This window comes from Cetorhinus maximus, chromosome 11 (assembly GCF_964194155.1).
Source record: "Cetorhinus maximus chromosome 11, sCetMax3.hap1.1, whole genome shotgun sequence".
Lineage (NCBI taxonomy): Eukaryota > Metazoa > Chordata > Chondrichthyes > Lamniformes > Cetorhinidae > Cetorhinus > Cetorhinus maximus.
Genome location: NC_135889.1, coordinates 103821957 through 103835881, shown reverse-complemented (window position 1 = coordinate 103835881; position 13925 = coordinate 103821957). Strand labels below are relative to the sequence as shown.

The 13925-nt window shown below is 39.0% G+C and overlaps 2 protein-coding genes across 6 annotated transcripts in view; one reads left to right on the top strand and one right to left on the bottom strand.

The window, feature by feature from the left end:
- mbd5 (methyl-CpG binding domain protein 5) overlaps window positions 1–13925 on the bottom strand; it is a 246082-nt gene that overhangs the window by 66373 nt on the left and 165784 nt on the right. For all 5 annotated transcript variants that reach the window (XR_013578004.1, XR_013578005.1, XM_078552521.1 and 2 more), the window contains one exon: window positions 2693–3679. Coding sequence is in view for 3 of the 5 variants with exons in the window: in XM_078552521.1 (XP_078408647.1) it covers window positions 2693–3679 (987 nt within the window). In the remaining 2 variants the exon portion in view is untranslated. The remainder of the gene's footprint in view (window positions 1–2692; window positions 3680–13925) is intronic.
- On the top strand, window positions 12289–12678 carry LOC144686802 (histone H2A-like). Its single transcript, XM_078552524.1, has one exon. It carries the CDS (start codon window positions 12289–12291, stop codon window positions 12676–12678), a length of 390 nt encoding a protein of 129 aa, XP_078408650.1.

The following is a 13925-nucleotide window of genomic DNA, read 5'->3' as shown; positions in this document are numbered from 1 at the left end:
TGGTGGACAGTCTATCACCAGAAATTGAGACAGAGAGGTCAAGGAAGGGAAGAGAAGTGTCAGAGATGGACCATGTGAAAATGATGGAGGGGTGGAGATTGGAAGCAAAATTAATAAATTTTTCCAGGTCCCGACGAGAGCATGAAGCAGCACCGAAGTAATCATCGATGTACCGGAGAAAGAGTTGTGGGAGGGGGCCGGAGTAGGACTGGAACAAGGAATGTTCCACATACCCCATAAAGAGACAGGCATAGCTGGGGCCCATGCGGGTACCCATAGCCACACCTTTTATTTGGAGGAAGTGAGAGGAGTTAAAGGAGAAATTGTTCAGTGTGAGAACAAGTTCAGCCAGACGGAGGAGAGTAGTGGTGGATGGGGATTGCTCGGGCCTCTGTTCAAGGAAGAAGCTAAGGGCCCTCAGACCATCCTGGTGCTAATGATTTGATGGCTGCTCAGGAAATATGCAATTCACAATGATCAATTACCACCACCATCTAGCTCATTCTTTTTTAGTAAACTAGTGTATTTTATCAACTAGGTCTCCTCTCAAATTCCCTTTCAAGGATGAAAAGTCCACAGCTTTCTAACTTTTCTGCATACCCTAATCCTCTGATGCCAGGGATTAACTTCTCCAAAATATAAAAACAAAAAACTACTGCGGATGCTGGAAATCCAAAACAAAAACAGAATTACCTGGAAAAACTCAGCAGGTCTGGCAGCATCGGTGGAGAAGGAAAGAGTGACGTTTCGAGTCCTCACGACCCTTCAACAGAACTGAGGAAAGTTCTGTTCTGTTGAAGGGTCGTGAGGACTCGAAACGTCGACTCTTTTCTTCTCCACCGATGCTGCCAGACCTGCTGAGTTTTTCCAGGTAATTCTGTTTTTGTTATTAACTTCTCCACCTTTGGCTGCATTGGGGGTTCCTCTGCCCAATCAGAACTCAATGCAGAGTTCAAGGTGCATCTGGACCAGAGGGCAATCCATTTCCAACATGAATGACTCAAGTTCAAGCCCTCCTGATTTCACAGTATACATTCAGCATGCTGTTTGTTTTGTAATTATTGCTCTACAATGACTGGATGTTAGTACAGTTTGTTTCCCTCCAAGATCTCTTTCAGCCTCGTTCCAAGCTATTTCAACAACATTTATCGAGTATGTTCCCCACTTGTTCTTCCAATGTATAAGTCTTATTGACACTGAATTTCATCTGCTATGATTCTTCCCATTTGTAAATACTGTCTAGCTCTTTCTCTAATTTTATTTAAATACTACTGCAAACGTGACCAACTTGTATTGCTTACATATTCAGCTCTTGAAAACCTTGGCTTATTTCCAGTCGTGTGATCTATCCAAGATTATATTTTGTAGATTTTATCTCCTGTCATAGTAGTCCGTACTGTATAGGCACTGTCCTGAAGAATTATTTTTGAACAGTTTTAAACTATTCTAGAATATATATTCTAGAATATATAGTTGCGATGCCACGGCATACAAGGCTATGGGCCGAGTGCTGGAAAATGGGATTAGAATAGTTAGGTACTTGTTTGAATGGCTCAGACTCAAAGGGCCGAAGGGCCTTTTTCTGTGCTGCAGACCTCTATGACTCTAAACTTGCCAACGAAAGTTACAGCTGGTCTGAAGTGATGCAAGGAACCTTTTGGAGCCATCTGATGTCCATGCATATTTAATTAAATCTGGACTAGTTGTTCGATTCTTTTTATCATGTGCTAATTGATGATTACTGTCAATGAACCTCTCGGGTGCCAAATATTAATTATTACAAATGCAGAATCTCATTCCTTCTGGAATTAAGTGTTGCTGGGATTTTAAATGTGAGAATTATTTTTTTAAGCTTTTCCTTTCTCTTCGTTTTCCTCTTCTCTGAATCCAATCTTTCTTTCCCCCTCTATTTCTCTTTCTGTACCTGATTTGACATTGAATTCATCCATTCTGCTTTGCAACTTCTTTTTGCTCTCCTTGTTCTATTTATTTCACAATCCTTCAATCTGATTGGTTAAGGGGTACACATTGTTTGCCCTGTTCATTCATGTCCCAGATGCCCTGTTTAGCTTGCAATGTTATCAGTTCACAATTTCAGCAATTTATGGCACAAAATATCTTGCGGTTAAATGGGAAGGGAAAATCTAATTAACAGCAGTCATCATTAGGACTGACTCCTACAGAAAACTACGGTCCACTGTATTTTTGTAATTAGACTGCTCCAAGGTTCAAAAGTAAAACAGAACAGCAAACATTTTATGTCATTAAATATGTTGCACACAAACTTCTCACTTCAACCCTAGGCAGTCCATAGGATACATAAACGTTTTCATTGAAAAAAACACATGATATTTATAGGGTATTCCATAACAATCTCTTTTCAAAGCAAAATTACCCAGTTATCTGAATGTAAATTTGGAGATCTGTGGAAGTAGTCGAAATATTAATAAATGATGTCACTCAATGCAACTTTTACATACATTTCAAAATGCACTAAGTTAGCAGCGCAATTTTCCTGACCAAAACATTTTTTTCTTTTATATTTGTACATTTATCTGTATTTCTTTAACTAAAGAACTTCTAATGTTCTAAACAGGAAGTAAAATTTACAATGCTGAAATGTTTGTTACATTCCTCAAGAGAAATAAAATAATATTTCATGTGCCAATCACTTGGCAAATTCAAAACTTACCAAGAAGGCTGGCCCCCAGCAAAGGGAGGTGTGGTATCAAAGAGTTGTTCAGTTTTGTCGGTCCTGTTGAATGCCCAGCAGCTGAAATGGGTAGCAACGATTCTGCCATTGACATAACTGCTGTCCCACCAAGAGTTGAGACGGCAAGTGCTGCTACCGATGATGATGTGGTGGTGGTAGTGGTTGCCTGGGATGAGGTTGCTATGGAAACCTCAGAATGATTAGCAGCACGGTCTGAGGGAGAGTGCAAAACACTTCTCAACAGATGGGGATTCAGGGCCATCAGTCCTGGGGCTGCTGTGACAGCTGGGAGGAGGAGAGGGTTTGAAGTAGTGTCATTGTTTGACAGGTTTGGTAGTGGGTTTGTCAAAAGGGTTTCTGTCCTGTTACTAACTAATTGATTGCTATGCAAATGATCTGGCAGGGACTGGATCTGTGTCACTGAAGGTGAAGGGTGGTTTTGCTGCTGTAATAAATCTGGGAGAGTTAAGTTAAAAGATGTCAGCGGGAGCATGGTAGCTTGTGCCTGGTTTTGAAACAATGTTGCCAAAAGTTGAACAGGTTGCAAAGTCTGTCCAGCCATATCACCAGGAAGCAAAGTCAAAGCTGCATTTAAATTTGGATTCAGAATTCCCAAAGGGTTAACAGAGACTTCTCCCTTGCCATCTCCAGATGTAGGTAACATGTTCAGCATATTCTGGTTCAGGAGCTGTTGTTGGTTCATTGCTAAAGGGATGGACAGAGAGCCAAGGAGGTTTGGGTTCAAAGGGTGGGTAAGATTGCTACTCGTAGGGACAGCCTGTCCAAACTGAAAAGCTTGCTCCTGACCAATGAAGGGAAGAGTGCTCCCCATGGGAAGCTGACTATGCATTGCATTTCCAGCCGCTGTTGTAACTATAACTCCATCTTGTAGAACGGATGTTGTCTTGGTAATGGCAAGTTGGTTGGTGCCAGCAACGGCCATGGATGCTGGCTGGCCAGAACTACCTGAAACCCACACAGACAGGTTAAAGATGAGTAAAGTATCTCAACTCTCTGCGTTAGCATTTACAGTGAATGCAGGTTACATATCCAAGTTTACATTAATAATTCAGCACAGGAACTAACATCACAAAAAGATTAGCTAGTAGTAGGCTCCAAAAGCTGTTTAATAAACCAGTTGCGACATAACCCGAGTTTCCAAAATAACAGCCAACTCTTAAACTCAACTGGGAGATGAATTTATGAATCATAACCAAAATATTTCAATCTAAAGCAAAAATCCATAAAAACACAACTATTTAGAATATTAAGTATTACACTGGAAAAAAACAAGAACTTAAGATAGATGTTTTTCTTACAATTATATGGGCAAAAAGGCTTGTTATTCTACCTGTGTCCCTCTAGAAAGGTGAGCAATTTATAGTGAGTGAAAAGCTGTATCACCAAACCCTACAAAAGTCACAGGAATAGACATCTCAATTCAAAACAAAAAGTTTGGATCAAAACAGAAAACTTGATATTCTGTTCAAGATTATGAAATTTAAAGGGGTGTTTCTCAGCAAATTCGAACCAGAGCATGTCCTGCCATTAAAGCATTATACACTTACCACTATAATTTTAACATGAAATTTTTCATTTTGTAGGCTGTCCGACGAGCTTAAATTTATAGTATATAAAATTTATATCATGCGGCTTTAATTTGTCCATTCTAAATTTTTTTTTTGGAAATCTCAGGCAAGCAGTTTCATTTTTTCTTTTTTTGTTATTATAGCTGCCAATCTGTCCCTCCCTCTCCATTTACATCCTTATATTTGTTGCTTTTCTATTGCAGCAATGAGGGCAGGTCTATTTGAGGTAGAATATGTCTGTAGGTCTGTGCTGCCATTTATCATTTCACACGAAGTTCCTATCTGGGAGAGAATAGGTCCTCCCTGCTGTTCTTTTCCAGCCCCACTTGTGACTGAGCATGCAGCCACTGAGGCAGTTAGTAGTCCAGGACCAATAAAAGGAAGGTTCACTGAAAAGCAATAACCAAGCTATCAGTTTTTAGGAAAACTGGTGCTTGGACTAATAGCACAAGACAACCAAGCAAAGCGGATACACAAAAAATGCCAGCCAGGAAATTTTGATACAAAGTTTAAAATGAAGCATTTGAACTAACTGACCACACCTTCAGCTGGCATTAGAAAACCGTAAAAAGTATTAGTGCAAAACAATAACATGCTCCTGCAAACATTTGCTTAATTGGCACAGAATTTGGGAGTCATCCAAATGAAATGAATAATGTTTATTAATTTTAAGAACTATTTGACTAACTTTTGGCATTTTTATCAAAAGATGTTTTAAATAGAGTGTGCCCAATAGATATATTTCGCTCTCATTTACTTTATGTTGCAATTAGCATTTTTGAGCGTACAGAACTTAAATATTGTTGAAAGAGAGTATTAACACAAGGATGCCAAATTTCAAATGAGCACAACTATATATAGTACAGAGGAAAAGGGTGATTAGTTGATAAGTCAACTTGGTTTGGTCGAGATGTTGCCATGAAGAAAGCAGCAGGGAACTGTAGACTCCCCATGCTTCCAGGTTATTCAAAAAAGGCCCAAGGCTTGTACAGATTCCTTTTGTTTGCAGAGAATGGGTCCCTGCATATGAATGTCGATTCTATTAAGTATAAATGAGCCAAGTTACAAGTTCTACTGATTAGCTTAAGTTGGTTGTTAGTGTAGCTATTAGCACTCTCAGGGTTGTTTAGCAAATGCTGCACAATCATGGAACAACATCTAACTGTAGACATTTTGTTTTGGGTTTTGCAAGTGCAGGTTTGTTGAGTATGGTCTGTGCTCTATTTATTAGAACAGCCAAAGGTACATGTTGTTTGGCCAATTCAATGCTGTGCAGAACCAGTCATCGATAAAATAGGGTACAATGGAACATCACTTCTGTGTGACTTAGGCAGCCCTTACATGCATGGACGTAGTGAGTGATGAGGATGAATCCTATCATATGTATCGCAAGGCAGCTTGTTACTCTTACACAAGTCCAACTAACATTCTGGTAGCTTGCTTTCAATGAAGGCTGTGCATTCATGCTTGACAGCAAATTTAATAGATACAAATTTGGAGCCACCATTAAGAATGCCATGCATTTTGTTGACATAGCCGCACTTGTGTTGAAAGACGACTGCAGTCCCTTTGTTAGACTTGCAAATATGTATGTCTGGGTAGCCCTGAGGCCACACAACACCATGCTGGTGCAATGCCAGGTACATAGGTCGTACGTCCCAACAACTGGTTGATTGAATCAAACAAAATGCCCCTTCAGCTGTTTGCAATTGGCAGAGTACAGACTACTCAATCAACCTGCTCTTGCAAAACCCAAAATAAAATCCTGCTGTTAGATGTGACTCCACTATTGGGCAGCACTTGCTGAACAATCCCACGTGCGTTAATACCTACATGAACAACCAATTTAAGATAATCAGTTGAGCATGTAATGTGGTTCATTTATGCTTGCTTAGAAGCAACATTTATCTGCAGGGGCTCATTCACTGCAAGTAAGGAATCTGTACAAACCTTGCACCTTTTTTTTGAATTATCTGGAAGCATGGAGAGCCCTGTTGCTTTCTCAATGGCAACATCTTGGCCAGAGTCAACTTGCCAACCAATCAGCACCCTTTTTCTGGCTTGTATAAATTATTGCAATTGTTTAAAATTTAGCATTCTTGCTTTTATCCTGATGAATACAAGATGAAGGGCTGAATGGCCAATTCCTCCACAATAAAAGCTTCAGCAAAATGTCTCTTTTCAGCAACATTTTTTTTTGAGCAGTTAGTTGAATTTACCGACTAACTACATTCATTACTTTTTGCTGCTGTCTGACTTTAAAAAAAATCACACACAGACAAAAAGCTTCATTTCTTACTAAGAGAAAAGGATTGTGGTTTTTTTTTTTAAAATTGCATAACTTTTATTACTTGTAATGCTTTATTTTCTGGCTAAAACGTTACCAGGCCAGTACAAAGATACAGGTACCGATTTGATTAATCTATTCAACTGCAGCAATACTCCAAAGGCAATAAACATATCATACATAGTTATTGCTTAAAACGATTTGATCTTCTTATCCAAAAATATTTTTATGGTATTTACTTAACTGCAATACATTTTGGTTAATCAGTTTATTTGTAACAGTTAAATGGTGCAGATTAATTCCTTACCACTTGCTTTTGCTTCTTGAGCATTTATAATATTAATGCAATATCTTAAAAGGTGAATAATGATTCCAATCATAGATATTTAAAATGGTCTAGAGATAGCAAATAACACATTTTGAAGTAAATATTAAATAAGTATAATTTAAGTTTGCTGAATAAAGATTATTCTGAATCAATGCAAAACCTTCTTCAAATCTCACAGACCTATGTCATATAGCTTTGTGTTTCTGCAGCTGCAACAGAATTTCCCAAATAAACTGCATGCCTGCGATAGCTTTTATTTACAGTTTGAATTACACATCTGAAACTTCAAAAATTAAAGGGCTGTTGAAAATGCCCCAGTCACCTGACAGTTAACTGTTCACATTTGGTTTCTTTGGTTTTCAGTTTAATAGTATTTTGACTGTTATGTCATTACCATTGTGAAAGATAATGTAAAGAGAGAATGCAATGATCTTATCAAGATGGAATGGAAGCCAGAATACATTTTAAAACTGAAAATAGGGAATAACCAATAGCTTACTAAAAGATCACCTTTTTAAATATAGAAGTTTTTAAATATGCACAGTAAATAAAATATTGAATCTCTATCAAGAAACGTGAATCTTATATTCATGAAAATTACCATAACTCTCCAAGAAACAAACATCTGCCCAGTGATAGGTTGAGCCCATTTGTCTGGCTGCTTAAAATATTCATGTCTTGCTCCTGGCTGTTGCACAACTCAAAATGAGTATGACTAATAGACTGGATAAACTAAACTACAGCTATAACCAGGCTGCCAAAGCTGTACAAAATTACAATCTGATCATTGCCATAAAAGCCACTGATGGCTAAACCAGAACTTGTGCTGGAACACCAGGATGTCAATGTAGTGTCAAATGAAAATGCATGCAGAATAATAACGAATATCAGTTAGAATATTAGTGCCAGGCTTGAATTGCTACTTGCCCTGCCTGTGGAATCTATCCCCAGAGCGCTGTCTGAAATTCTGTTACTTGCAAGCATAAGTTCAAAACTGCAGCATGTTAGGAAGCAGCAGTTGAGACATGGTAACTGAAGTACTAGTTCATTTTCAGAATGTTCCGGAACCCAGTAAATATTCAGGATCCTTTCTAAATAAATGTAAAAGTCAAGATATATCTGATAAATTTAACGGAGTGCTTTGAGGTAGGAAATGCAGTGAATGCTGTACACATGGACTTTCTAAAGGTATCTGATAGGTGCTAAGTAGGAAATTTACTGATAAAACTAAGGCACATGGTATTAAAGAAACTTTGGCAGTGTGGATTGGAAGTTGATTAAAAGACGGAAACCAGAGAATAGTGACCAACAGATGTTACAACTAAGTTTGCCAGGAATCAGTGTTGGGACTATTCAAAATAGAAACAAATGTTCTGGACTTAGGCATGGGTATAACATCAAAATTATCAATGTCACAAAAACAAGAGTGTGGTTAATTTTGAAGCATAATCAACTTCACAAGGACAGAAGCAAGTTAGTAGATTGTGCAGATAGATGTCAGATGAAATTTAAGATGGAGAAAGGTGAGGTGATACATTTTGGGAGGAAATATGAGGGGACATAGATGGTAGATGATAAAACTTCAAAATGATTAGAGGAGCAAAATAACGAGGTTCAAAATAGAAATCATTAAAATTGGGTGGACAAGTTGTAAAAACTGGAAAAACAGCATTTGGGATCCTAGATTTTGTAATCATAGGATCTTAGACTGAAGAAGCTCGGGTTGCTCTCCCTAAAGAGAAGGTTGAGTGGAGATTTGATCATGAGGGGTCTTAGACAGAAAAAATAAGAGGGAAACTTTGGCAGAGGGGTCAAGAGCTAGAGGACACGGATTTAAGGTAATTGACAAAAGATCCAGAGTGACATGAGAAAACTAATTTTATGCAGATCAAAAATACGCATGATCGAATAGAAAAGTTATTTTCTCTCATTGTTTTTCTCTCTCCTTCCATGCACTTAGAATGTGGCATCATACTATTACAACTTGGATCCCATGACTTTTCTTGGAGTGGGGGAATAAGTAGGAAGGAAGCCATTCGTAATGAAACATAGATATCGGTAAGAAACACAGAATTCGCACTCTGCTTTTCCCCCATGGGTCTTGAGGGACTCATCTGGTAAGTCAAGATGCTGCCACCAACAGTTACAAATTCTGCATCTGACTAGTTGCATGTTTTCATCACGTAGATGCTTAATAATCTGAGATAATTGGAAAATTACAAGCTGAGAATGACAGAACTCAGCAAAAGCTCCTGTTCTGGACCTGGTTTATTTTGCATGTCAATTTATACATTATCCTGCTTGACATCCATTTTTCCCCCCATAACTTCCATGAATCATCTTTGAACATTCTTTATGTGAAAGGCACTTAAAAATATTAGATTTTGTACATTAAAATAGAAAAAAACTGAAACTGAACTCTCAAGAGCAAAAATGTTATTTAGCCTCAGGATCAAATGCTTTTTCCAGGTTGCAAAATAGCCATATTTCTGACCCCAGCTACAAGATCCTTTTGGTAAAGTATATTTCTAATGCTGATTATCAAGTGCAGTAGAGTCAAAACAGTGTATACCCAAGTCTCAGTATCAAATTAGCCAGACCTCAGTTTATTGAAAAAAAATTACTTATGATTCCAAAATATATACAGCAGACCAACAATTTTAAGCGTCACTAATAATTATTCTCATATGAAATGCTCAGTTCAGCCTAAGTGTCAACTGTGCTTGTATGAAACCATCTATATAATTCATATCATTTTTACAGGAGTAGAAGAATACTGCTGAGGAGGGTTTGAATATTTTTTAAGAGTAAGGATTGGGATTACACTTAATCGAGTGAAAATTGGCATAATGGCTCATGGCATCCAAATTGTGACCAATTCCAGTGATGTGCATATATCATGGTGACACATTCAGGGAGCCTAAACAAAAAAAGCTGCATAAAGTAAATACTCTGCATCTGAATAATCATATTTAATTTTAGAAATAAAAACACCGAAGCAACATGAAAGGCTAAACATTTTCCAAGAATTGCCATTTGCAAAAATGTACCTTGCACCGTTGGCTTGTATCATATGCCTTGAAAACTGCATTCTATCATATATTCTGACATACCCAAATCAGGCTATTTGAAAGAAATTACTCAAAGATCCCATTCATATTAAAAAATACTTTCAGCTATACTTGCAATGATCTAGAAAAAATAATTTCCATGCACAGCCTTGTTTTCACAAGTGTTGAGTACAGACTCAATATGTAAATTATCAAGTTTCTCAAGAAGTCAAGGAAGAAATTTGCTTCTAATTTTGCTACTCTATCTGTACAAATGGAAGAAATCTTAAGTGAGATTGATGAACATGGTTATCCTTTCAACGCTGAATAATAATAATAATTTAGGAACCACAAAATTAAACACCATCTTTTTCACATCACCTGACTCTGCCCTGCCTCAGCTCATCTGCTGTTGAAACCCTATTCTAAACCTTTCTCACCTCAAGACGTGACTATTCCCATGCTCCCCTGGCTGACGTTCCACCCTACATAAACTTGAGTTCATCCAAAACTCTGCTGCACGTATCTTGACAAATATCTAGTTTATGGTTCATGTTAATATCTTAGAAGTAATGGTTAGTTCTGGGAAGATTAAAGCTTGACTGTGGAAAAAAATGGGATGAGTGCAATCAAAGCAGATTGAAGTCTGTTACACTTAAAAGGAATTGAAATCCCTCATTAGGGAGGCAGAGTTTTAATGAGATATCATGACTCTCAGTGGTCACTGATAACTGGGCAAGTTGTTAAGAAATCCGTGGGGTTTATCTTGGTCGCACCTGGCATTTAATGTGCAGTGTAGTGTGTTCAACCACAGTTTGCCCATTAATTCAGATTTACCTCGTTAATTCTGAATGTTACAGAATTAGATAGATATTGTAGATTACTATACAAAGTCAGCAAAGAAAACCAAAGTTTATTTTGTTTGTTTAAAACAGTGGAATGTTGTGGTTTTATTTTCCTAGTGGGTAACTTTGTCTACTTTAAATAAAAAGTTGCTGGTCCCTCACCTGATTGTAACAATCTTAACTCAAGTCCCATTCATGCATTACCCGTATTTGTTGACCTACATTAGTTTTCCTGGTCCTGCAACGCCTGAATTATATAATTCCATCCTTGTTTTCAAATTGCTTTATGATCTCATCCCTCCCTATCTCTGTAACCACCTCTCGCATTAAAGGTCTTCAAGATATCTGTGCCTCTCTAATTCTGGTTGTAATTGCTCCATTATTGGCAGCTGTGCTTTAAACTGACTAGGCCTTAAGTTATTCCTCATACACAAGTAATTGTTTATTTCATCATTTGTTTTGTCCTTGGGTTTTATCTAGGCTAAGAATAACATGTTGAGTTACATAACTCTAAGGTGGCATAATTGTGTTTGTGGTTCAAACAGTGAAGGTGGTACTGATAAATGAAGAGTACTGCACCACTTTTCCTAAAGCATATTGGCATAAGTATATTAAATAAGTCGTCTGAAAACACTTGCTTCATCAGGAACAATTACAATTTCCTTACACAGATTCCATCATTATCATTGTTAGATTTATAAAAGTCAAATAAGCTGCATGCATCAAATTTTGTCAAACAACATAAGTACACTGGGGTTGTATACTTTTCTGTCAACAACCTGCATTATTCCAATATTTGTTAAAATGTTTGAACAAAATTGTTATGAATTGAAATGTGCACTAATCTAAAATTAGACATGGTCAGGAGCTACCCAGTGTGTAAAACATTTGAAAAGGTTACTGAGTTACTTATAGTAGCTACAGAGTATGTACAGATGACCCATCACCAATGGTAAACAATGCACAAATTTCAACAATAGCGAACAACATATATTTTTGAAGATATAAGATATTGCTGAAGCAAGTGCCTTTGGAATTCAGGATTGTAGAGATTAATTTGGGAAATCATATATATATATATATATATATATATATATATATACACACACACACACACCATTTGGTCCGTTTTGTCCCTGCTAGCTCTCTGCAAGAGATGCAAGATCCTGAAGTGACTTGACAGGATGGATTCTGAAAGGATGTTTCCCCTTGTGGGGGAGTCTAGAACTGGGGGACAGTTAAAAGAGGGGTCCCCCATTTAAGACTAAGATGAGGAGAAATTTCTTCTCTCTCTCTCTCTCTGTTTGTGGAATTTTCTTCCCCAGATCAGTGGAGGTTGGGCCATTGAATATATTCAAGGCTGAGTTAGATAGATTTTGAACAACAAGGAAGTCAAGGGTTATTGGGGACAGACAGAAAAGAGGAATTGAGGCCACACTCTGGCTGTTGGTCAGAGAAGATTGTTCTGAGGGAGAGATGTCTAGCCGTGGTAAAACCGGAGGCAAAGGGCGCGCCAAGGCCAAGGCTCGCTCCTCCAGAGCCGGCCTCCAGTTCCCCATCGGCCGTATCCACCGGCTGTTGCGCAAGGGTCACTACGCTGAGCGGGTTGGGGCCAGAGCCCCCGTCTCCCTGGCTGCCGTCCTCGAGTACCTGATGGTCGAGATCCTCGAGCTGGCCGGCAACGCGGCCCGAGACAACAACAAGACCCGCATCATCCCCCGCCACCTGCAGCTGGCCATCCGCAACGACAAGGAGCTCAACAAGCTGCTGGGAGGGGTCACCATAGCCCAGGGTGGGGTCCTGCCCAACATCCAGGCTGTGCTGCTGCCCAAGAAAACTGGACACCCCAGCAAGTTTTATGCCTGAAGGGGCAAGATCGGAAAAAGATCCGATCAACCATAATGTTATTTAATGGCAAAGTAGACCTGAGGGGTCAAATGGCCTTCTCCTGCTCATAATTCTTGCGTTGTGTACAACTCACCTATTCCCACTCCCCCGCCTTTACCCCATAGCCCAGCAAACATTTTTTCTTCAGGTAATTATTTAATTTCCTTTTGAAAGCCATGATTGAATTTATGACCACCACACTTTCATGCAGGGAATTCCAAATCCTAACCATTTGCTGAGTAAAAAATATTTTGTCTCATGCCACCTCTGGTTCTTTTGCCAATCACCTTGAAACAGTGTCTTCTGGTTCTTGATCCTGCAATTTTGCACAGAAAGTCCAGGTAGTGGTGAAAATATCAGTTTGAGCAGGTCATGTGTGTCAACATCTGCATTCATTATCAAAATTTTGAGTTACGCTTGTTTCATTTGTGCAGGTGCTTTATATTACACTTTTGAAACCATTCATAACATTAGCACTTGCACAACAAATAGTTAAGTATTTTTAAGAATCTTGAACAACCTTTACTTCATTAGACTCATGTTCACCTCAAGTAAAAAAATATTTTTTTTATATTCGTGCACGGAGTGTGGGCATTGCTGGCTAGGCCAGCATTTATTGCCCATCCTTAATTGCCCTGGGCAAAGTGGTGGTGAGCTGCCTTCTTGATTTGCTGCAGTTCATGTGTTGCAGGAACACCCACAGTACTGTTAGGAAGGGAGTTCCAGGATTTTGAACTGGCGACAGTGAAGGAATGGCGATATAGTTCCAAGTCAGGATGGTGTGTGACTTGGAGGGGAACTTGCAGGTGGTGGCGCCCCAAGGCATCTGATGCCTTTGTCCTCCTGGATAGAAGTTGCTGGTTTGAAAGGTGCTGTTGGAGGAACCTTGGTGAGTCTCTCCAGTGCATCTTGTAGATGGTTCACACTGCTGCCAGGAGTGGTGCAGGGAGTGAATGTTTATTGTGGTGGATGGGGTGCCAATCAAGCGGGCTGTGTTGTATGGCATGGGTGTCTAGCCCCTTGAGTGTTGCACTCATCCAGGCAAGTGGAGAGTGTTCCATCACACTCCTGATTTGTGCCTTGTAGATAGTCGTCAGGCTCTGGGGAGTTAAGAGATGAGTTACTCACCACAGAATTCCCAGCTTCTGACCTGCTCTTGCAGCCACAGTATTTATACAGAAACATAGAAAATAGGAGGAGCAGGCCATATGGCCCTTCAAGCCTGC